The following is a 24,866-nucleotide window of genomic DNA, read 5'->3' on the forward strand; positions in this document are numbered from 1 at the left end:
TTCAAAATCCGCAGATCCAAAAAACTCTGAGTGCACATAGCCTAAGGGGTAAGATTTCTCCTTGTGGAGAGTGACATACCAGCCAGAGCTAGTATGTCACTCTCCACAAGGAGAAACCTTACCCCTTAGACCTTTTTTTTTTTTTTTAATAAATCACAAATGACTAAAAATACATTTTAAATGTTGTTCCCCTTTCTACAGCAATTTTTTCCTCTTCACATTTATATTATTGCATTGGACACATTTGTGTAGGAAAGTGGCTAGAAATTGCAATTTGGTCTGGCAGAGGCTTTTCATTCTTAAATTTCCTTTTTTTTCCCTTCACCCTTCATCACATATTGTTCTCCCACAAAAGGTCATGAAAGACTTGAGTCATTTCAGTATTTAAATACATTTTTTGTATTGTCAATTTTACCATGTCACTGCAAGGTGAGACACAGCAGGGGCACATTTATAAGATCTCAGCACAGGAACATTTTTTTTAATTTTATTTTTTTAACACATCCAATTATTAATGTACTTTGTTCATGGAATGAAGCAGAAACACAGAAACGCCCAGAAAATCATTGGGCAGATATTAGATGTGCTAGCTGCTCACTAAAATCACAGTACACGTCTAAAACAAAACTGTTGATATTTAAAAAAAAAACACACAAAAAACAAACATGACTACCCCTTTCAAAATGGGCCCACCAAGGCGATCAGCTGATGTCCCCACCTGTTGCATGGTACCATTTCATTTTGAAAAGTAGCTGCATTAAGAAACCACAATGCAGGAGCTATATTGCTGAGCCATACCAAGTGTAACACACACTATGGCAAGCCGTTACTTACTCTACATTCTGCAACTCTTCCACCAGCTGGGTCTTTTGATCTGGTGCCATCCGTGCAAACACCGTACCATGCAATACCAACTAAAAACAAAGTCATACATTTTTATACATGTATATTAGGGGAGAACATTTCTTAGAAGATAAATTATCTACAGTGTTTTTCTAATATGTGAGAATTCTGACATATTTGCTACAATAGTGCGAGTCTGACAATATACGATTAATTTGCTATATAAAGTAATTTTTTTTCAATCTGCAATATCCAGCCTTACCTTTGGAAGCAGGTCCTGAAAGTGTTCCAAGATGACAGAAAAAGACTTTCCATTCATTGCAAAATGGTAATCAATTGCCAGATCCCCTTCAATACTGTCATTTTCTGGCTTTATAGGAATGACCTGAGGATTGAAGAGGCACAATGTTAAAGGGGTCGTCCACAACCTGGACATCATTCAAGTTTGGCTCCATTAAAATAAAAACACGTGTACTCTTCTCCGGAGCTGGCGCCGTACCAGTGGGGTCTACAGAAGCGTTCTCGAGGCTCACGTTAGGTTATTACTAGTGATGAGTGAGTATACTCGTTGCCTGGGATTTCCCAAGCATGCTAGGGTGGTCTCCGAGTATTTTGGTGTGCTCGGAGATTTAGTTTCTGTCGATGCAGCTGCATGATTTGTGGCTACTGGACAGGCTGAATACATGTGGGGATTGCCTGTTTGTTAGGAAATTACCATGTGTATTCAGCCTGTCCAGCAGCCGTAAATCATGCAGCTGAGGTGACGAAAACTAAATCTCCGAGCACGCCAAAATGTTTGGAGATCACCCAAGCATGCTCGGGGAAACTCAAGCAACGAGTATACTCGCTCATCACTAGTTATTACGCCACCTGAACCCTGGCGCCCAGTCAGCACTGGCATCACTATCCCCACCTTCGAACATATTGAACATCAACAGGAAATCAGGGCTGCGGCTACTCTCTGACTTCCTCTTCATGTTCGATTATTTCAAGAGTGAAGCAAATTCTCTGCCCCCTATATAAAGCCTTCATGCTCTCCCCTCTTAGTCACTTTCAGAGGAAGCAACTTGCGAAACGTAAGTTGGGGTGCATGTGGCAAGGGAGTTGAACGTCGCCATTTAATATGACCACAAGTCTGGATCAATGGCTTGGATTTATTTTTACAGGTCTCTGTGTCTATATTGGTACCCAAGGGATTATACACATCTCTTTATGAAATTACTATTGCATTATTGGCTTTTTCACTTGCACTTTACTTTTTCTCTGAAACATATATTATATCACCAGATATATTACATAGTTATACCCATATTTGTGTGCATTTCAATCTGCATCATTGACCCATGAGATTAGTCTCATTCAATTACCATTGTGGCTTTGCACTTGCACATTATATTTTGCCCTGAAATATGTAATTTATTATATACTATATTAATGTGCATTAAGTATATTTTTATAATTTAACTCTTTGGTATTTAAAATTGTCATTTCTTTATTTCCATGTTCTTTTCATTTTTGTATTGACATCATTTTTTTTATGATATAATTATTAATATTTGATGGAGTATTTTTATTTTGTGTCTCTACAATGCATCAGCTTAAGATGTGGGAAAAAATATGCTATTAATACTTCTGATTAAAACACTAACCTCTTGGTTTATTGCATTCAGATTGTTCCTTGGCATGGTGTCTGCATAGTGCCAGTTAATCTTGGCAGCTTGGCCATCTTTAGGAGGTAGTGCTTCAGCTACAATAACTTTATCATGAGGTAGGATCATTCCGCAGTCTCGGGCAACAGAAATCGCAGTTAACATGTTGTCTCCTGTAGAACACATTCACATAAGAGTGCCATTTGAAACTCAAAAAACATTTGCTAAAATAAGATCTTCATAGAACAGTTTAAGCTTAAAGCAAGCTGGAGTAAAACACACCAAGTTTATTAAGGGGCAGACACCTCATAAGTTATGTGTGCTTTAGGTGGTGCCAGAAGTTTAAATCTAAAGGGGGCTTTACACATAGCGATATCGCTAGCAATATCGCTAAAGCGTCACCGATTTTGTGACTCAGTAGCGATATCACTAGCGATCTCGCTACATGTGATACTTACCTCCGACCGACTCCCCGCTGGCTATCGATGATTGCGCGAGATCGGCCTGGTCCATTTCTCATCGTCGGCTTCCTGCTGGCGCCGACAAGCAAGCCATGGACGCAGGCGGAAGACGGACATCCTCGCCGCGTCTGAAAGGTAAGTGCGACCACTGACCGCTGCTGCATCGCTAGTGAGATCTGCCTGTTTGGCAGCTCACTAGCGACCATTTAGCGATCCACCAGCGATCCTGACTGGGTTTTATCGTGGTCAGGATCGCTGGTGCATCGCTAAATGTAAAGGGGCCTTAAGGCTGTAATGAGCTGGCCTAGATTTGTGCTCATGTTTCAGCCTATTTCCAGCACATGACAAAATATAAACTCTGTTGAACCAAAAATGACCTCACCCCAGACACTTTTCATACAAAAAGTTACTTTTTTTTGAGTAACTATAATGTGTCAAAATGTGCAACTTTTCAAAATCACTAGTGCAAGTCATTGAAATATACTCTGGTGAAACGTTTTCATTCTGCATTTGCTCGGCTCACCTGTGACCATGACCATACGGATATTGGCATTGCGCAGGTCTTCAAGAACAGCTGGAGTTTCTGGTTTCAGCTTGTTTTGCATAATGATAAGACCCAAAAACGTCATGTTGTTTTCAATGGCATCCCTGTAGAAAAGGTTTCAGAAATTAATTCTTAGACTAGCCAATTTTATTTTTTTATTACTCGCATTTTTTTTTCTACCCTTCTTCCAAGAGCCAAAATCTTTTAATTTTTTGGCTGACATAGCCATGTGAGGGATTGTCTATTTTTTTTTTTAAAGGACAAGTTGTAGCTTAGAATGACACCATGTATTTTACCATACATGTACAGAAGGAAAGAGGGAAGAAAACCTTTTTTTTTTTTTTTTTTTTCAAATGGGATGAGTTTTGTTTTTACAACCTTCAATGTATTGTAAAAGTGATCTAGAAACAGGATTTTCTTTTTTGGTGGCCATTTTTCACAACTGAGCTGTGAGTTTTTGTTTTGCATGGGGATCTGACAGTTTTATTGATACTAATTTGGGGTACATACAATGTTTTGATTTGCTTTTTTTTATCTTCTAGAGAGTATCAGTGAACTAAAAAAGAAATATGATGTTTTGATTTTTTTTTTTGCCATACATGTGAATCATTTTGTGCTAACACATTAAATGGTACAATGTATGTCTTCACGATATACTTTCTTCACTTTCCCAGAATTAATTTTATTATTTGGACCTGAAGTACTGATTTCGGGGATCCTAATTGCTCTGGGATGGAAAGGAGACCACTGGTGCTATCAGCACTGGATGCACACATCTTGGCCATGTGCAGGGAATGTTTAAAATCCCAAAAAGGCTTCCTAACCACGAAAGCCCCAGAGATCAGCCAGCCGGGACAAAGTTGTAACTCAGACTATATAAAAAAAAAAAAAAACAAAACAAAAAAAAAAAAAACACTACATGTACTCCATTAGTGATTTTAAGTGAAGCTCGACTATAAACCGACTATAGAGTATCATACATTAATGGTTTACTAGTAACTAGCATTAATATAAACCTTTTATAATACAAACACTGTCCAAGATGCATGCTGGTACAACTCTGCAAAGCAATGAACACAAACTCTTCGTACCTGCGAATGTTTTGCACTTTGTGCCATGAAATTTTTGATTCTAATTTTCTGTGTGCGAGTGCAATGACACGGTATCCCTGCTTGGTGTAGTCTTCTAAAATGACTGCAAAGTCAGAAGGTACTGCAAGAAAAGAGAAAATTAGTCTATTGGCATATCCTAGTCACCGGAAAATGTATGACATAAAAATGCTGGAAGGAAATGTTTGACGTGTCTTTATTACGGATTCCCGCACCATAACTTAGCGGGCAAACATTTTACTATAGATCAGTGGTTCCCAAACTCCAGTCTTCACGGCCCAACAGGTCATACTTTCAGGATTTCCATAGTGTTGCATAGGTGAGAGAATTCCTAATGCCTTGATGATATTTCCATAACCCATGCAATACTAAGAAAATCCTGAGAACATGATCTGTTGGGGGCCCTGAGGACTGGAGTTTGGGAAACACTGTTCTAGATGAGGCACTTGTATTACACTTGAGTGATAACTCAAAAGAAAAAAAAAAAAAAAAAAAAAGATTACAAAATTATTACTGTTATACAAGTGACACATCAGGGAAAAAAAACAATATATAATAACGATGACGTTATATTTCACACCCATCCCTTCACGTGAAAGCAACGAACACCTTGGTGTGTGATCTTCGGCCTCTACGTTTTCCAACAATGAATGATCTCTACACAATGCTTTACATCCTTTGGCACTGGTCACAGACTTTGGAAACCTGACAATTTATTCAAAGAGAAATTGAAGATGGCAATTTTGTTTAGAAACTTTTCTCATATGTTTCATTGGCACTGATCAGGCTTGATAAGGAACAGAAGGGTCACTTCCAGAAATTAGTGGAGGTCCTAGAACGCCAAGCCATCAAACTCAACTGCCAAGATGGATCATTTTGACAATATTTATTGTTATGAATGGGTCACCAAGGAGGATAGCAGGCCAGGCTAAACCACAGAAAACCAGAGGTTGGTAACTAAACGGATGCAGACCCCTGATCCTGTCCACACAACTAGCAGTAGCCGTGGAGAGTACCTACGATGCCCTAGACGCCTCGGCACAGCCGGAGAGCTAACTAAGCCTAAAACAAGAAAGGGGAAATCTTAAGTGTCCCGGAGCAGACCCCAAAATAGACAGCCCCCAAACATATTGTCGGTGAGACAAGATGAAAACACAAACATAGGCAGAAAAATAGACTGAGAAAACGATGGGGCCCACATTGACTAGACAGGACAGGAAAGACACTGTCGGCAATCACACAAAAAACCCTGCAAAAAGTCCAACACGTCTGATGCACAAAAACACTGAAGTCTCACGACTTCGCCATCACCAATCAGCACTCTGGTATATTCTGAAAGCAAAGCAAAAAGACCAATATAAAAGGGGACAAAAAACTGGCACATGCAGTAGCATATGGGCGGTGATTCAGCACAGCCCCAGCCGGAGCTAGCTGACCCGCACCAAGCAGAGAAACAAAACCAGACAGAATAGCAAATGAACCACTTAGCTGAACATGCAGGGAATGAGCAGGAGACATCAGACCTCAGGAGGCACAGGAAGAAAATCACCAGCAGGGATAGAGGGAGTCAGCTGTCTTAAATCGCAATCAGAAACCCCAGATCTCCAATCGTCTTCCTCATTATCAGGTGGCAAGCCTCTGTCAATCAGATCAGCTCCACTACCTCCAGTAACCATCAGAGGGAGCCCAGAAAGAGAACTCTCAATCTGACCAGCTCCACTATCTTCAGTAATCACCAAGAATTCACAACAATTTATGTTCTATGTGGTTTCGCACTATCATGATACTTTAGGCAATGAGGTGGTTGTGATCCCAAAAAAAACATGCAGCTGACGAGACGCAGTTTTGACACACACACAAACCTGGTCATGGTGGGTTTATTAATCACATGAGCAAAATCTAAAAGGATAATTTATTCAAGGCGTTTATCTGGGCTAATCACCTGATAAAAAACCTGCAGTAAAGACCATGTTTGTCTATGTAAAATGCATCATGCAGTCATCCATACACTATTTTTACAGTTTTGCTCATTAAATAAATTGGTATTAACCTGTTTCTGGCCTGCAAAGGCCAGCTACCACTTCTGGGGCCCCCTTCACATAGGCATCCATGCGTTTTTCTCCAAGTACTTTGGCAACTACTGCCATTCGCTGCAGAGCTGACGAGAAGGGAAACTGTCGTACAATTCCAATTTCATAAGAGGTCTGCAGGTGAAACAGAGAAAAACAAATCAAGCATTCATAACATCCATGTTTTAGGGTCATAACCCAAGACGACCAACACCATAGTAAAGTACTTTCCTAAGCATCTAAGAGGACATGTCAAAATGGCAACATGTTTAAAGCCCCAATACAAAATTTAACACCCAATCATTTTGCTCCCAAAGACGACAGGAAGGTGCCAGGGGTATCTGGCAGCGGTTTGCCCTCCTCTCGCCATTGTAAATACATCAGTGCTTGGCCAACTATTAATATGCATGAAGGAATGAGAAGAGAAAGCAGTCAGATGTTTGGCCAAAAGCGAAGGTGAATGGGTACCTTTATACTTTCACACTCAGAAAAAGGCACTCAAATGTCTTAAAGTGAATCAGTCATCAGGTTTCACAACACAGACTGTATAGATTATTAAAACAGCTCTTTTAAGCTAATGAACCTGGTGTACGTATTTTGAAAATCCATGACAAAAAGGCTGTCTATTCCTAATATAATGAGCATTCTAGGAATCCAGGAGGAGCTATTAGGCAAGAGAACTATAGGACTATACAGCCACTTATCATGGATTTTCAAAGTCAAGTCTAAGAAATCTATTTAAAGGGAACCTGTCATCTGATTCATGCTGCCTAAACTACTGGCAGCATGAATCAGACACTAGCATTAATGCAACCATGTTTCACTTCTGAAATGCTGTGCTGTTTCAGAACTAACATACGGTACTTTGACAAGCCAGCCATCTGACTACTTGTCCAACGTGAGTCGCCAGTGGCTTAATCCCACCCTACTATCCTAGACACACAATTGGAGAGACCTGTCAGTCATGGGGCGGAGAAAAATCGTAGTTACTTACCAATAACGGTATTTCTCTGATCCCATGACGGCACCACGGAGAGAGGGATCCGCCCTCAGGGACAGGAAACCGACAGATGAAAAAGGCGGTACCTCTCTCCCATATCAGTTGGTTTACAGAGCATTACACAGAACTTTCAGCTGCAACTCAAATGGTTATAAAAAATCCAAAATTAATCAAATTAAACTTAATAGAGGCACCGTGGTGTGGCTAAGTACTAAAGCTAACTCACTCTAATGTGCACACCTGTGTGAAAGGGAGGGAATGTACGGGTGCCGTCATGGGATCAGAGAAATACCGTAATCGGTAAGTAACTACGATTTTCTCTTTCCCCCATGACGGCACCACGGAGAGAATTACAAAGATTGTACATCTAGGGAGGGACCACCGCCTCCAGAACCCTTTTCCCAAAGGTGAGATCTGAAGAGGAGGTCAAGTCTAGACGGTAATGTTTGAAAAATGTAGAGGGGGAAGACCAAGTGGCAGCTCTACATATCTGGTCTATTGAAGCGCCGCTTTCTCCACCCAGGATGACGCCACTGCCCTGGTTGAATGGGCCCTTACGTCCTCTGGGATGGCCGCCCTGCAAAGGAGTAGGATAGGGTGATGGCCTCTCTTATCCATCTCGCCAGCGTGGCCTTTGATGCTTTTTGACCCTTACGCGAACCCTGAAAGCAGACAAAACAGAGCCCTATCCTTCCTAAACCCACTCGTGGTTGTCAAGTATTGGACCAGGCACCTTTTTACATCTAAAGTGTGTAATACCTCTTCTGTTTTGTTCTTGGGATTGGGACAGAAGGAGGGTAGGGAGATTTCCTGGGTCCTATGAAACTGTGACGCTACCTTGGGGAGATATGTTGGGTCGGTTCTAAGAATTACCCTATCATCCAGTACTTGCATGAAGGGTGAGTGGGCAGACAAAGCTTGCATATCACTAATGCGGCAGGCAGAAGTTAAGGCTACGAGGAGGGAGGTCTTAAGGGACAATATTTTTAAGGTAACCTCCGCTAGGGGTTCGAAGGGAGATTTGGTTAGTGCATTTAGTACTAGGTTTAGATCCCGGGGGAGGGGGGTACGTAGAGGGATCGGCCGGGATTCACTTGAGGCTCTAATAAAACTCCTAACCCACCTATTTTTGGCTAGGTCATGGTTATACAAAGCTCCCAAGGCCGCCACCTGTACTTTTAAGGTGCTGGTAGCTAACCCCTTTTGTAGGAATTCCAGAATTTTGTCTAATGGGATTTCCCCCGTTGGGTCAAAGCTTGATACTGACATGAATTTTTTCCATACTTTCCCATACGCTTTAGTGGTTACTGGCTTTCTGCTTTGTAGTGGCGTGGATACCAAGTTTGACGAGAAGCCCCTATTGCTTAGGAGTTCTCTCTCAAAAGCCAAGCTGTCATGTGTAAGTTTTTTATAAGGGGGTGATACACTGGTCTCTGGGATAGGAGGTCTGGAGTTTCTGGTAGAACCCAGGGATCGGTTACGGACATTCTTCTCAGCCAGGGGAACCTTATTCTCCGTGGCCAGAAGGGCGCTATTACCACTACCGTCGCCTTGTCCCCCCGTATTTTCCTCAGAACTAAGGGGATGAGAGATATTGGAGGGAAGGCGTAAGCCAGATGATAATCCCAGGGGATCGTGAAGGCGTCTAGAACTACTGCCCCCCGCCCCCCCCCCCAGGATCGATGGAGGAGAAGGTTTCCAACTTCCAGTTCTGACTGTTGGCAAATAAGTATCTCTGGCCGGCCCCAGAGTTTCACAATTTGGCTGAAGACTGGCTGGCTTAGTTCCCATTCCCCGTTTTAGGTGTGTTCTGCTTAAGAAGTCTGTTGTTCGGTTTTCCGAACCTTTTATGTGAAGGGCTGTCAGGGATTCTAGATTGTGTTCTGCTAGGTGAAAGATGGATTTTGTTACCTCCATCAGCGCTTGACATCTGGTGTCCCCCCCTGCTGGTTTAGATATGCTACCACTACCTGGTTGTCTGAAAAGACCCTTGTATGTTGGGAGCGAAGTGAATCCAGAAAATGAACGAGAGCTAGCTTTACTGCCAGCAACTCATTCATATTTGAGGAAGCTGACTCTCTTCCCTGAGTCCAGGGCCCATGCGCCACCTGGTTGTCTAGATGTGCACCCCACCCCCAGGGGCTTGCATCCATAGTTAGGATCTTTGTCGCTGGTAACCCCCAGGGATCCCCCTTGGTTAGATTGGCTGGGTCTGTCCACCATGTTAAGGAACGTATTGTGTTTGGTGAGATGTCTAATTGCCTGTCTAAATTGCCGTGTAGGGAAACGTCTGCGTCTAATATTTCCCACTGTAAGTCTCGCATATGGCTGTGTGCCCACTGTACTGCTGGCATGCAGGCTGTCATTGACCCTAATAGAGACATTGCTTTTCTCAGGGTAGTGACTGCGGAAGCTATCATTTGTGACACCATCTGTGTCATCTTTTGAATCTTCGTCTGTGGAAGATAACATTTTTGTTCGGTTGAGTCCAGTATTATCCCCAAGTACTCCTGCACCTGACTTGGTACAAGTATGGATTTGGGCAAATTCAGCATCCATCCTTGACCCAGTAGAGATCTCATGACCATGTCCAATTGCTGTTTGCAGTGGTGAAAGGTGACACCTACTACAAAGAGATCGTCCAGGTATGGGACTATCACGATGTTTTGCTTTGTCTTATGTGGGCCATTACTTCTGACATTATCTTTGTAAATACCCTTGGAGCAATCGCTAGCACGAAGGGGAGGGCTCTGAACTGATAATGTTTTATCTCCCCCTGGATCGTCGACGCCACCCTGAGGTATTTCCTATGGTCTCTGTGAATAGGTACATGGTAATATGTGTGTCTCAAGTCTAATACAGCCATGAAGCAAGATGGGGGAAGCATTTTTACACAAGATTTTATTGTCACCATTTTGAAGTGCTGAATTTCCAGGAACTGGTTTAGTCTTTTTAGATTTATGATCGCCCTGTACGATCCGTCTAGCTTTCTGCGAAGGAAGAGAGGGGAGTAGAAGCCTTTGCCTCTGTCCTGGTAGGGGAATTCTTGTAATATGTCCTTCTCCCTTAGATTCGTGATTTCTTCCTGCAGAGCCAGCTGCTCGTGTGATGTCCTTTGGGGCGTTATCACAAAAGAATTGTTTGGGAGGGTGTTGAATTTTAGCCTTAGACCTTCCTTTATTATACTTAGTATCCATGAAATCTCACATATTTTTTCCCAGGTCTGAAGTAGGATAATCTTCCCCCGACCCGGGGAGTACCTTCATTGTGGCTTTTTGTTGTCAGGGGGGTTGTTAAACATAAAGCCCTTATTTTTATTTCTCCTATGCTCCCATCCTTCTTTGTTCCCTTTTGGTGGCTTTCCTCGCATGAACCTTCTGTTCCGAAAAGGCCGTTTGTATGCCTGACTAGGGAACCCGGGAAAGGATATTTTCTTGTCCCCTGCCTTGTCCAGGATGTCGTCTAGCGTTGGGCCAAATAAAAATTCCCACTCGCACGGGATTGCGCACAATTTGTTTTTTGTCTGCAAGTCTCCCGGCCAGCATTTCAGCCATAAGGCGCATCTTGCGGCATTCGAGAAGGCGGCTGTTCTGGTTGCCAGCCTGGTCGAGTCTTCTGACGCATCCGCCAGGAAGGCTGCTGCCCCCTTCATTACAGAAACTGATCTTTGCATTGTTTCTCTTGGGACTTTTTCCTTTATTTGTGAATCTAAGTAATCCAGCCAGACCATTAGGGCGCGTGCCGTGCGCGTGGCGGCTATGGCTGGCTTTAGACCCCCTGCTGCCGCCTCCCATGCATTTTTTAAAAAAAGTTTGTGCTTTTTTGCCCATTGGGTCCTTCAGGGTGCCCATGTCTTTGAAGGGCAGGGCAAATTTTTTAGAAGCTTTTGCAACCGCTACATCTAATTTAGGTGTTTTACTCCATAGGGAGCAGGCCGGGTCGTCAAAGGGGTATTTCCTCTTGGGTGTTAGGAGGACTTTGTCTGGCTTTTTCCACTCTCGTTTAATTAGGGAGTGGATTTTCTCATTGATCGGAAAAGCCCTTTTTTTTTGTTCCAGCCCACCGAACATCAGCTCTTGGGCCGTTTTCTTAGGGCGTTCATCTACCAGCCCCATAGTTGTCCTCACCGCTTTTACCAAGGTGTCCATTTCTTCAATGGGGAAGCAGCTACGTCCCCCTTCTGAGGATGAAGAGGACTGGGAGGATGATGAGTTACTTGAGTCAGGTAGTTCGCTTCCTGACTCACTAACACTGTACTCTGGCGATCTATGCCTGGACCTACGTTTTTTCTTTGAGGTTCTAACGCCCTTAAGGGCGTCTTCGACCTGGGTTCTTATTAGTGTTTTGAGATCTAAAGCAAACCTCGGGGATTCTTCCTGTATTGTCTGCTCGATGCACGCCACACAGAGCTTTTTCTCCCACACAGGGGGTAGCTCCTCCGTGCATATAGCACATACCATGTGCTTGGATTTGGCTGTGCATTTACGCCCCTGAGACAGAAAAAATTAACAATCGCACAGTAGCGAGCGGGCATTCACGGAGATCACTCACCCTCCTTGTGGAAAGAGAGATACCGACTCGGGCGTAGGGATTATTTCCACTGCTGAATCCACTTCTGGCTGTGCTGCCATGGTGGAGCTTTGGCTGCGCCGCGATCCTGCGTGACCGCTGCTGCTGCTGGGAAGAGTTGCGCTGGCGCTGTAAATGCTGGCGCTGTTCCTGCGTTTGCCGCGGCCCCTGTTTCGGGGACCGCCGCCGCGTCTCCTTCTCTTTCTGCTTTTCGCTCATGGTGATCACTTTTCCCCTTTAGTGGTTTTAAATATGAGCGCTTTTTTTTTTTTCTCTCCTTTTTGAACTTGGGGCCGCCCTCTACCCAGCGGTCCCTGTGCCCCCGCCGGAAGTGGCCACCCGTGCATGCGCACTGCGGCCCCATCTTTAATTGCGCTGTGCTTGCGTGCGCCCTACCAGCGTCCTGTGCGCGCCCGGCCAACGTTCTGCACCCGCCTGCAGAGGCCCCGTCTCTCGCGGCTCCCGGTGGCCGCCGCCACCACCACCCTCCACCGCTCCGAGGCCCTGTACCTTGCGGAGCTCGGTGGCCACCGCCACCCCCCTCCGGGTCGCTCCGAGGTGCAGCCCAGGCCCTGTATCTTGCGGCTCCCGTTGGCCGCCGACACCCTCCACAGGCTGCTCCAGGCCCGGCGCTCGGCGGGGGGCCCCCTCCTTTAGTGACCGCCGCCACTACTCGTAGGAGGCAGCATCCCCCTTTTTTTCCTGGGATTGGCAGACTTGCTCCAATCTTCACTGCCTCTCCCCACTCACCTTCAAGGCCCGCCGACCCCGGTTGTGGTGTTCCGGGGGAAGCCAGCACAAGGCCTCGACTCAGTCGAGGCAGGGAGCTCCACTGCCTATTACTGGACTGGTTCAGTCCCCGGCATCCCGCGTCGACTGCAGGTACGTGCTGTAGGTTCCCCGTCAGGGACAGGAAACAAACTGATGTGGGAGAGAGGTACCGCCTTTTTCATCTGTAGGTTTACTGTTCCTGAGGGCGGATCCCTCTCTCCGTGATGCAGTCATGGGGGAAAGAGAAAACCACCGGGGGCCGCCCTTGGACAAGTCTTCCAAGATGCATTGACCCTGGCCGGCTTTGCAAAGTATGTTTTCTCTGAAACACCGTGGGTCGGGCAGCAGTTTATATTGTGACATCTGGCGACAGTTCCATTTCAAACTAAATCTTGCATGACAAGAGATGAAAGCTAGATGCATATTATAGCTGCAATGTGAGAACAAAAATAAATGTAGCTCCACAATTACAAGCAAGGACTAGCACTTGTGATCGGCTACTATCCTCAGGACAGTGATGTATCCGTGACCGAGTGTTCTCCAATGAGGAAAATGATAGAAACATCTGAATTAAATGTAATTGCTAAGCATACAGAAGGAATCAGTCCAGATTTTCAGTTCACTGCTTACTAATGGGTCTTAAAATAAACCTTTTATTAGAATACTCCCCACAGTGCATAAATTGTGTGAATACCATGTGGCCATCCAAGACATTATTATTAATGTAGGGATCGGTCCTCTCCTAAAGCTGCGCGTTTACACAATTAGGTCACCAGCCTCCCACTCATGCCTGCGGTCTGTAACCAGTAAGATCACATTGCTGCTTATAACAGGACATAAGCCTCACAGAAACAAAGGCTCTGAGCGGGAGGAGAGCAATCCTAGACACTGGCTTAGTGGTAAAGGACAGTTTACACTCAGGCTGCAGATGTGATCGCAGGACAGTCCACGAGCCTAATCTGCACCCCACAGCTGGAGTACATCAAGGTCTCCATCTAGTAAGTCAGGAGGAAAGAAAACAACATCTTGTTCTTTAATGTTGCAAACTGAAAATTAACACTAGAAACAAGAATGACTTCTTCTGAAGCGGATTAGCAGCCTGAAAAAGGTTCACACATCCAAAGTGAGCAGAGGAAAAAAACTGCTTTAATAATAATCACAGCATATCAGATTTTGGCTAATACTTGGACAGATTATTTTGCCAAGTGTGGCAAAATTCAGACTGGGGCCATGAGATCTGAAATTAAAAGCAAAGCCACAAAAAGAAGAGCAAAAAAATCCTCCAAAAATTCAAGAATTAACACAGCAAAAAAAAAGGAAGCAGTGTTTGCCTTCACAGGTCTCAGGACTAATGCACTGTCAGGATGCAGCAAAGCCATGTAGTAAAGATGGGAGGCAACACAGGAGCAAAATACTGATGAGACAGCCACTCACAACCTAACAGTACATGGAGGGGGTCATTGCTTAGTATGAAATGGTCCAATCTAATAGTATTTGCCTTACTAATAGGCTGTAAGCCAGACATTGCATTACCTGTGTGTGACCTGCACCCTATAAAACAGCATTTGGGCAATTTAATACTAAGCAATCACTCCCTCCATGAATTGGTAGGCTGTGAGTGGCTGTCTTCTGACTATTTGCCCCTGTGTTGCAGCCATCTTTACTAAATGGGTTTTCTGCATCCTGACAAGTGCATTAGTTCTGAGACCTGGGCAGGCAAATACTGCTGCCCCTTTTTTAACTGCGTTCAGGATAGTAGGATATCTTATGGAAAATTCTAAATGCGGGAACATATTTCCATGGTAAGGGTATGTGCACACATTAAGTATTAGTTGCAGACATTTAGGCATCAAAATCACTGCATGATTTTTTGAGGATCTTTGATGTGTTTTTCCCATTCATTAGAATAGGTGAAAAATCCTGTAAAATCACTGAAAGAATTGACATATACTGCAGACCTGAAAAAGCTTCAAATCTGCAAGAAACGCGTGCATGAGATTGCAGAGATGTGTCACTTTGCTAGGACAGAACGGGTCACGTGGCAAGCAGAATAAACCATTCATCTGACTCGTAAGCCAAGCCCTCATCTTTCACCGCACACGGCGGCTGATGTAATCAGCCATCATGTGCCTCTAACAGCCGTGGGTGAAGAGGAGCTCTGCCCGCCGCTTTTAACCAGTTAAACCCTGCAGTCAATCTCTGACAGTGGCATTTAACACATGCCAATAGGAGCATGTGTTCTTCCATGCTCCCATCAGTGCACCCATGATGGGATTGTCAGGACAGCTGGGGGTCTACTGAAGACTCCAGTGCCTGTCATTATGATCATTCCGTGAAAGCTGGCCCGTGGCTGGCGTTAATAGATTGTGATTTTCTCTAGACACAGCAATGCTGTAGCACTGCAATCACATGATCACAGCTTCGAGTCCCCTTACAAAAAAAAACAAGACAAACAAAAAAAAAAAAAAAAACACATTTAGTATCGTTGTGCTTGATAAGTCCAATATCAAAATACAAAGTAAATTAATCTGATTAGTAAACAGCGTAGCAAGAACAAAAATCAAAAAAATGTATGATATGCAATAAAGGGGGATCAAATCATTGTATCTAGTCTAAAAATCATAGAAGCAAAATACATACATATATAGTGTTAGTATCTGCGTACTCGTACTATATATGTATAGTGAATATGGTGAAATTGCTTTTTCTTGCAATTTCGCCGCACTTGGAATTTTTTTCCCGCTTTCCAGTACACTATGAGGTAGATCAAGTCATTCAAAACAGTTTTGTTATTCAACAAACAGGCTCTCCATGCATGTGCTGTGACTGTCACACGGCAGCGACACATGCAGCTGCGGAGCCGAACAGCTGGGTATCAGGAGCACTCCAGGTATCCAGGTTCCCGTTGCAGCTCTTCAGTAAGCGCTATAGCTAGTTGGAAAAGGACTGAAGCTATTCGATCATCCCTAGTTAAAAGGCATCAACCACTGAAGACTCGCAAATTTTAATATTTTTATGCATTTCTTTGTGCATACAAATAGTATATAAAAAAAAAAAAAAAATAAAAAAAAAAAAGATACTAGAATGAAAGTTGGATCCTTTTATGAAAACCTTTAAGATGTGCTAATTTGTAAATCTTGAAAAAGAAAAAAAAAATACAGCCATCTATTGGATAAAATGGGCATTGTAACTTTTTTCATTCCTTTTACAAATTACGGTACCTTAATAATAATCTTTATTTTTATATAGCACTAACATTCCGCAGCGCTTTACAATTTGCACACATTATCATCACTGTCCCCAATGGGGCTCACAATCTAGATTCCCTATCAGTATGTTTTTGGAGCGTGGGAGGAAACCGGAGAACCAAGAGGAAACCCACGCAAACACTGGGAGAACATACAAACCCCTTGCAGATGTTGTCCTTGGTGGGATTTGAACCCAGGACCCCATCGCTGCAAGGCTGCAGTGCTAACCACTGACCCACCGTGCTGCCCTTATTTTTGTCTTCAAGCTAAATTTTTCAATGACAGTTTGTGTTATCGGAATGTAGCCTTGCTGTTAACCCCTTCTTGACATCTGACGTACTATCCCGTCCATGGGACCCGGGACCCTATGACCGGGGACGGGATAGTTCGTCATAGTGATCAGCGGCGCTCCCGAGGGGTGGGGGGGGTGCAGCTGATCACGGCCGGGTGTAAGCTGATCACAGCTGACACCCGGCATTATGTGTCAGGGGCTGTCACGGAGGGGGCGTGACGTTTTTATTGGTAACATTTTCGGGCACGTGACATTTTTTGATTGCTTTTTATTCCAATTTTTGTGACGCAGAATGAACAAAAACCAGCATTTCATGAATTTCTTTTGGGGGGTGCGTTTACACCGTTCCGCTTGTGGTAAAATTGATAAAGCGGTTTCATTCTTCGGGTCAGTACGATTACATCGATACCTCATTTCTGTAGTTTTTTCATGTTTTGTCACTTTTATGCAATGAAAACAATTTTATATATAAAATAGTTTTTGCATATTTCCCATAAGGGAGGGGGGCATTGCTCTAGCATCACTGCGTTGAGAAACATGTGATGGCGTCTCCGCAGTGTTGGATGTTGATCTCCATGAGGTCACTCATCCTCATTTTCACATAAATAGTAAATCAAACCCCCCTTTATCACCCCCTAAGTTAGGGAAAAATAGTAAAAAAATAAAAAATAAAAAAATAAAAATGTATTTCCATTTTCCCATTAGGGCTAGGGCTGAGATTAGGATTAGGGGTGTGTTGGGGTTAGGGTTGGAGTTAGAATTAGGGGGTTTCCACTGTTTAGGCACATCAGGTGCTCTCCAAACGCAACATGGCGTCTGATCTCAATTCCAGCCAATTCTGCGTTGAAAAAGTCAAATGGTGCTCCTTCCCTTTCAAGCTCTGCCATGCGCCCAAACAGTGTTTTGCCCCCACATATAGGGTATCAGCGTACTCAGAACAAATTGCAAAACAACTTTTGGGGTCCAATTTCTCCGGTTACCCTTGGGAAAATAAAAAATTGGGGGCAAAAATATCATTTTTGTGGGGAAAAAAATATGATTTTTTTTATTTTCATGCCCAGGCGTTATAAACTTCTGTGAAGCACTTGGGGGTTCAAAGTGCTTACCACACATCTAGATAAGTTCCTTGGGGGTTTAGTTTTCAAAATGGGGTCACTTGTGGGGAGTTCCAACAGTTTAGGCACATCATAGGCTCTCCAAACGCGACATGACACCCGCAGACCATTCCATCAAAATCTGCATTCCAAAACATCACTACTTCCCTTCCAAGCCCCGACGTGTGCCCATACAGCAGCTTTCTCCCATATATGGGGTATTAGTGTACTCAGGACAAATTGAACAACAACTTTTGGGGTACAGTTTCTCCCGTTACCCTTGGCAAAATAAAAAAAAAATTGGGGACTAAAAGATCGTGTTTGTGGAAAAAATATGATTTTTTTTATTTTCACGCCCGAGCGTTATAAACTTCTGTTAAGCCCTTGGGGGTTCGAAGTGCTCAAACACATCTAGATAAGTTCTTTGGGGGGGGGGGGGGGGGTCTAGTTTCCAAAATGATGTCATTTGTGGGGGGGGTTTCCACTGTTTAGGCACAAACGCGGCATGGCGTCCGTTCCCAATTCCAGCCAAAAAAGTAAAATGGCGCTGCTTCCCTTCCGAGCTCTGCCATGCACCCAAATAGTGGTTTACCCCCACATGTGGGGTATCAGAGTACTCAGGACAAAATGCACAATAACTTTTGGGGTCCTGTTACCCTTGGGAAAATAAAGATCGGGGGTGAAAAGATCATTTTTGTGGAAAAAATATGATTTTATAATTGTACGGCTGTACGTTATAAACTTCTGTGAAGCCCTTGGGGGTTCAAAGTTCTCACCACACATCTAGATAAGTTCCTTGGGGGGGTCTAGTTTCCAAAATGGGGTCACTTCTGGGGGGGGTTTCCACTGTATAGGCACATCAGGGGCTCTCCAAACGTGACATGGCTTCCGATCTGAATTCCAGCCAATTTTGCTTTGAAAAAGTAAAACGGCACTCCTTCCCTTCTGAGCCCTGCCATGCGCCGAAACAGTGGTTCCCCCCACATATCAGGTATCAGCGTACTCAGGACAAATTGCACAATAACTTTTGCGTTTAATTTCTCCTGTTACCCTTGGTAAAATAAAAAAAAAAAATTGGACCTGAAGTAATTTTTTGTGAAAAAAAGTTAAATGTTCATTTTTTTTAAACATTCAAAAAATTCCTGTGATGCACCTGAAGGGTTAATACACTTCTTGAATGTGGTTTTGAGCACCTTGAAGGGTGCAGATTTTAGAATGGTGTCACTTTTGGGTATTTTCTATCATATAGACCCACCAAAGTGACTTCAAATGTGATGTGGTCCGTAAAAATAAAATGGTGATGCAAAAATGAGAAATCGCTAGTCAACTTTTAATCCTTATAACTTCCTAACAAAAAAAAATTTTGGTCCCAAAATTATGCTGATGTAAAGTAAATATACAGTATGGGAAATGTTATTTATTATGTTTTTTGTGTGCCATATCTCTGTGATTTAAGGGCATAAAAGTTCAAAGTTGGAAAATAGCGAAACTTTCAAAATTTTCGCCAAATTTCCTTTTTTTTTCCACAAATAAACGCAAGTTATAATCAATGAAATTTTACCACTAACATGAAGTACAATATGTCACGCGAAAATAAACGTCAGAATCACCAGGATCCATGGAAGCATTCCAGAGTTATTACCTCATAAAGGAACAGTGGTCAGAATTGTAAAAATTGGTCCGGTCATTAACGTGCAAACCACCCTTGGGGGTAAAGGGGTTGAAGACTAGTCCTCTGAACTGAATGAGTGGGGACCTTACCAGAGACCTGACAGTGCAGTTTTTCCTCTGTGGGGACATGAGCAAACACAGAAATCACACTGTGAACCCAGCCTAAACAGCCACACATGAATGGATATGGATTTTGCAGAATTTAGTGGCAGATTTCATTCACTGCAGTAAATATCATCTGCAGGGACAATGCAGCATTCACACAACAGACAGGATATGCTCCAGGTTCATAAAGCCACCGCATGTTTAGACTATGAGTGAATGCCTTGTTGGTGTTAGTTTTTGTGAGTGGATCCTCTGCCACATAATCTTCTAACTGCTTGGAAAACTTTTCCTAGTCATTTCCATTGGAAAATCACTTTCCTGAGTTTTTGAGCTTTTTTTTTTAAATTTTTTTCTTAAAAGGGGTTATCCCACAAAAAAAACAAAACATTTTAATCACTAAATCTTGGAATACTGTATGTACTCGAGTATAAGCCAAGATTTTCAACCATTTTTTTTTAAAGGCTAAAAGTCCCCCCCCCCCCTCTAGGCTTATACGCGAGTCATATACGGGGCTCGGTGGGGGAGTCAGATCATACTTACCCCCCCGGCGCGGTCTCTGCAGCCCCCCTGCTTCTCCCACAGTCTCCCTTCCTTCAGCGGTCATGTGGTACCGCTCATTAAAGTCATGAATATGCACATATTCATGACTTTAATGAGCGGTGCCACGTGACTGCTGAAGGAATAGCTGCTGGAGACCGTGGGAGAAGCAGGGGCTTGCAGAGACCGCGCCAGGAGGGGGTAAGTATATGCGATATTCACCTGTCCCTGTTCCACCGCTGCGCACTGCTCTGTCCTCCGCGTCCTGATGTTCAGGTCAGGGGGCGTGATTACATAGTGTGTGCCGCACCCTCTGCCTGATCACTGACAGAGGGACCCGGAAGACAGAGCGGCGCGCATTGGTGGAACGGAGACAGGTAAATATCGCAGGTGCCGGGGCCCTGAGCCAGCGGTGACACCGGCACCTGGCCCCCATAGCGCGCCAGTGTCCCCACCAGCTCAGGACACCGGCACCTGGCCACCAACGGCGAGAGGCGAGCATGTCTTTTTTTTTATTATTTGCAGCAGCATATGGGGCCATAACCATTCGGAGCAGCATATGGGGCATACCGTAATCTATGGAGCATCTTATGGGGCAGCATATATGGAGCAGCATATTGGGCACAATATGTGCAGCAGCATATGGGGCATAATCTATGGAGCAGTAAATAAGGCATCTTATGGGGCAGCATATGGGGCATAATATATAGAGCATTTTATGGGGCAGCATATGGAGCGTCTTATGGGGCAGCATATGGGGCATAATATATGGAATATCTTATGGGGCTATAACTTTTATGGAGCAGCATATGGGGCATATTATTCTATGGAGCATCTTATGAGGCAATTATTAACCTTTGTGCAGCATTACATGGGGTGTATTTTGTATGGAGCATCTTATGGGGTCATCGTGAACGATATGGGGCATTATATGGGGCTCCTGATTCAATATGGATAATTCAAAAACATTTAACCTACTGATGTCTCAATTAATTTTACTTTTATTTGTATCTATTTTTATTTTTGAAATTTACCAGTAGCTGCTGCATTTTCCACCCTAGGCTTATAGTCGAGTCAATAACTTTTCCCAGTTTTTTGTGGCAAAATTACTCGGGTCGACTTATACTTGAGTATATATGGTAATAATAATTTCTACAATCTGATGCGTTAATAAAATGTTAAAACCTTAAAAAAGTGATTTTGACAGAAACTGCACCAACTAACGCAAACATTAAGCTGCAAAGAATGCTTCACAAAAAAGAAAACCTCCTCCAAAAAATGTGAGTTTCCTGAAGCGGTTTCCGCTTGAAAATACAGTTTTCTGAATGCCTCAAAAAAAACCTCTGCACAAACATAGCGTGAGAATCAGAGGCAGATTTCTAATGTCATCATTGTGCTTTACATTATTGCAGAATTTCAGAGCAGTTTCTACAACAAATAAGTCATGTGTGAATCCAGCCTAAAGCAAAAGCTCCAGATTGCAATGTTACAATGTGACTAGGCATTTAACGGTTCCTTTGGGTCGGAACTGTAACTTCCATGCCAGGCAAGGAAATTAGACAAGCAAGAAAGCTTATGGTGCTGGCGCTAGGCAGGGAAACAACAGCTCAGGAAGTGCTCAGTCACGCTCAGAGCACTTAACGCCACATTTGCATAAGTATTTATACGCCAGTTTCTCAGGAATCCAGCAAAGGGGGATGGAGAATAACATTCTATTTAAAGCAGTAAATGTGAAGACATGACAATATTTACCTGTAATTCGAACAGTTCCTGGAAAAGAAAAAATAAGACTTTGAGAGGAATGAAAAATGTGATTATCTGATAACAATAGATACATGTGTGGGAATAAGCAGCTTTAAATCATTGTGCCTAAATGGAGAAATAAATATCTGCAGTGAAATCCACAGGGAACATGGAAACCTTCTTGTGAATACTAGATTGAAAAGGCTTCAATGGCACTTGAACGCTGCCATATGAGGACACAACAGAAACCGGGTAAGCCCCCCCCGTACCATCTCCTCGCTGTCGGCAGGCTTGTGCTCACAGGCAGGCTGTTTTGGAGGTTTGACAACAGTTGGCATCATCTTGTTGTGAAGGGCGGTCTCTTCTTCTGTGGCTTCCTCCAGAATCTAAGCACAAAATACAGGACATTGACAGGTTAGAGTAATGATTTCATTTACAAAAGTGTAACGTCTATTTAGTCTGCACCCGAGGGTATTAGTTACACACCTCATAAATGTGCACATAATGTAGGCTGGTTACTAAAAATTCTAAAGATATCATTCTAGTTTTAGATTCAAGTCTACACTATAATATTGCTCAACACTGGAAACCCAAAAAGCTGCACTATACTGCCTTACGTTAGTGCTACTATCTCATAATCCGCTGTACATGAAGACGGAAATGTAACAGCCACCAAGATGGAGCAGCATAGTGATGTGGGGTCAGATTATACAGGTGGATGAGGACCAGCGATGTAAGAACAGTGCAGGATCATTAAGGGGTTATTGCCAAAATTCAACATTACCACCAATCTACAGAATAGGCAATAACTGATCAGACCACAGAGACCCCCATTACACTTAGTCAATACTAAAGGCAATAACTAGAGCGGCCACTGCTTTATTTTGAAGAGCGATTTCAGTGCGCCATTCTCAGAATCGGTGAGAGTTCCAATGGTTGTACTCCCATTGATCAAAAAGTTGAAAATCACCAACACTATAAGCGATACCTTAAAGGGTTATTCCTAACATTGAAAGTTAAAAGGGTTGTCCATTCTTCTAAGTCTGAAATCACTATATGACAGTAATCCTGCCAGCATGCAGTCAGCACGCCGTCAGGTTTTACCCGTGAAAACAAGCGATCATGTGACTAAGCATACAATTTGAATACGTGTGATCACATGCAAACTAGAGACGTGCTCGGCCTTTCTAAATTCACTTGTAATGAGTGAGGCAGAGCACGTTTATTTGGAGTGTGGGTGGAACTGGCAAATTGTATACTTGGCAGTAACACGTTTGTTGTTCCTAATATTTTGAGTTAGGGAGCAAAATGCATGACCGATTGGCAGATTTAAAGCCTGCTCTTCTGGGATGTTATTGTTCTGCAGGATATTTGGAGAATTGTAACTGAATACTAAACAACTTATGCTGCTATCTATCACATTTTTTTTAAATCACTAGCACTCTCTGCACATGGTTAACATATATTTTTTAACTATATATATATATATACATACAGAATGTATGTATGTGTGTGTCACCAACCAATCACGAAGCATCTTTCATTTCACCAGAGCTGTTCAAAAGAAGCTGAGCTGTGATTGGTTGCTATGAGTAAGTTTTCACACTTGACAACACCTCAGCAGACACGGACATGGTGAGAAAAATCTAGCATTCCTGGGAACATAAGCTCCCAGCCATTGTCTGCCCCCCAAAAAGTAGCAGAGAGCACATGACAAATGAATCCCCCATCCTATGCCCATATACACATCATACATCCTCCATCCTATTGTTAAGGGGAGAATATATGGCATATGAATATATATAAGAATCAAAAATTATACCACTATATGGACGTTTTGCTGAAAATTAGAATCATGTAGCTTTAAGATATTTCTGGTTCTCTAAGACTTATTTCTGTATCCACCTAGTCTCATCGAAACTGGGTTAGGCTAGGCCAGAAACAATAATCAGTTGCATAATGATTACATAGTAGATATAGGACATATGAGATCATATGAGATCAATAATAATTTGCTATTTGGGGAATCAGTAATTTGGAAAGAACCCATGATGTAATGCAATGAGACAGCTCGATTTTTGCTATAAAATGTTGTACACTTCTGGAAATAAATCAGAAATCATTTGAGAGACAATTGCTTGTATTTGTCCCGATATCTCCGGCCGTAAGACCCCACATTCAATTTGGAAGCAGAACAATTAAGATGAGATGACGACACACGCATTCTGTGTGCCATATCAACATCATTTATAACACTATAGGCACATCTTCCCTCTTAAAGGGATCATTAGTATGGAAGTCAGAGCAAATCCATCCAGCGCTTTGGTTTTGACCCCAGGCCTCTCTTAAAGGGATCCCCAGTATGGAAGTTAGGACCGTTCCACTCAGCTCTCTGGTTCTGACCCCAGGGGATTATGGGAATGGAATTTAAGGCAAATCCACTCTGCGATTTGGTACTGACCCCAGGCTCTCTTAAAGGGATCTCCTGCATGGAAGTTAGGGCAAATCCCTCAGCGCTTTGATTCTGACCCCAGGGTTCTACTAAACGGATCATTGGTATGGAAGTCAGGGCAAATCCACTCAGCGCTTTGGTTCTGACGCCAGGCTTCTCAAAGGGATCCCCGATATGGAAGTTAGGACCGTTCCACTCAGTGCTCTGGTTCTGACGCCAGGCTGACGGGATGATGTGGGATATTAGGGGTAGTAGTCCAGTGGCTCTGGCTGACGGGATGATGTGGGATATTAGGGGTAATAGCCTGCCGGCTGTGACAGGATGATGTTGGATATTAGGGAGAGTTGTCCGGTGGCTCTGGCTGATGGGATGATGTGGAATATTAGGGATGATGTGGCTATGCGGAGTGGGCGGGGCTCTACACTCAGCTATGGAGATAGATATATATATAGAGATAGATATATATATATATATATATATAGAGATAGATATATATATATATATATATATAGAGATAGATATATATATATATATATATAGAGATAGATATATATATATATATATATAGAGATAGATATATATATATATATATATAGAGATAGATATATATATATATATATATAGAGATAGATATATATATATATATATATAGAGATAGATATATATATATATATATATAGAGATAGATATATATATATATATATATAGA

The 24,866-nt window shown here is 43.0% G+C and overlaps 1 protein-coding gene across 2 annotated transcripts in view; it reads right to left on the reverse strand.

Annotated features, from left to right (window-relative positions):
• ATP13A3 (ATPase 13A3) overlaps positions 1-24,866 on the reverse strand; it is a 192,748-nt gene that overhangs the window by 38,420 nt on the left and 129,462 nt on the right. For both annotated transcript variants that reach the window (XM_073578686.1, XM_073578684.1), the window contains exons 16-23: positions 21,975-22,091; positions 21,715-21,732; positions 6,657-6,810; positions 4,589-4,709; positions 3,477-3,601; positions 2,493-2,665; positions 1,106-1,228; positions 835-914 (exon numbers count right to left, since the gene is read on the reverse strand). In XM_073578686.1, coding sequence (XP_073434787.1) covers positions 835-914; positions 1,106-1,228; positions 2,493-2,665; positions 3,477-3,601; positions 4,589-4,709; positions 6,657-6,810; positions 21,715-21,732; positions 21,975-22,091 — 911 coding nt within the window. The remainder of the gene's footprint in view (positions 1-834; positions 915-1,105; positions 1,229-2,492; positions 2,666-3,476; positions 3,602-4,588; positions 4,710-6,656; positions 6,811-21,714; positions 21,733-21,974; positions 22,092-24,866) is intronic.

Source organism: Dendrobates tinctorius, unplaced genomic scaffold (genome assembly GCF_039654945.1).
Source record: "Dendrobates tinctorius isolate UK_male_01 unplaced genomic scaffold, ASM3965494v1 ptg000060l, whole genome shotgun sequence".
NCBI lineage: Eukaryota > Metazoa > Chordata > Amphibia > Anura > Dendrobatidae > Dendrobates > Dendrobates tinctorius.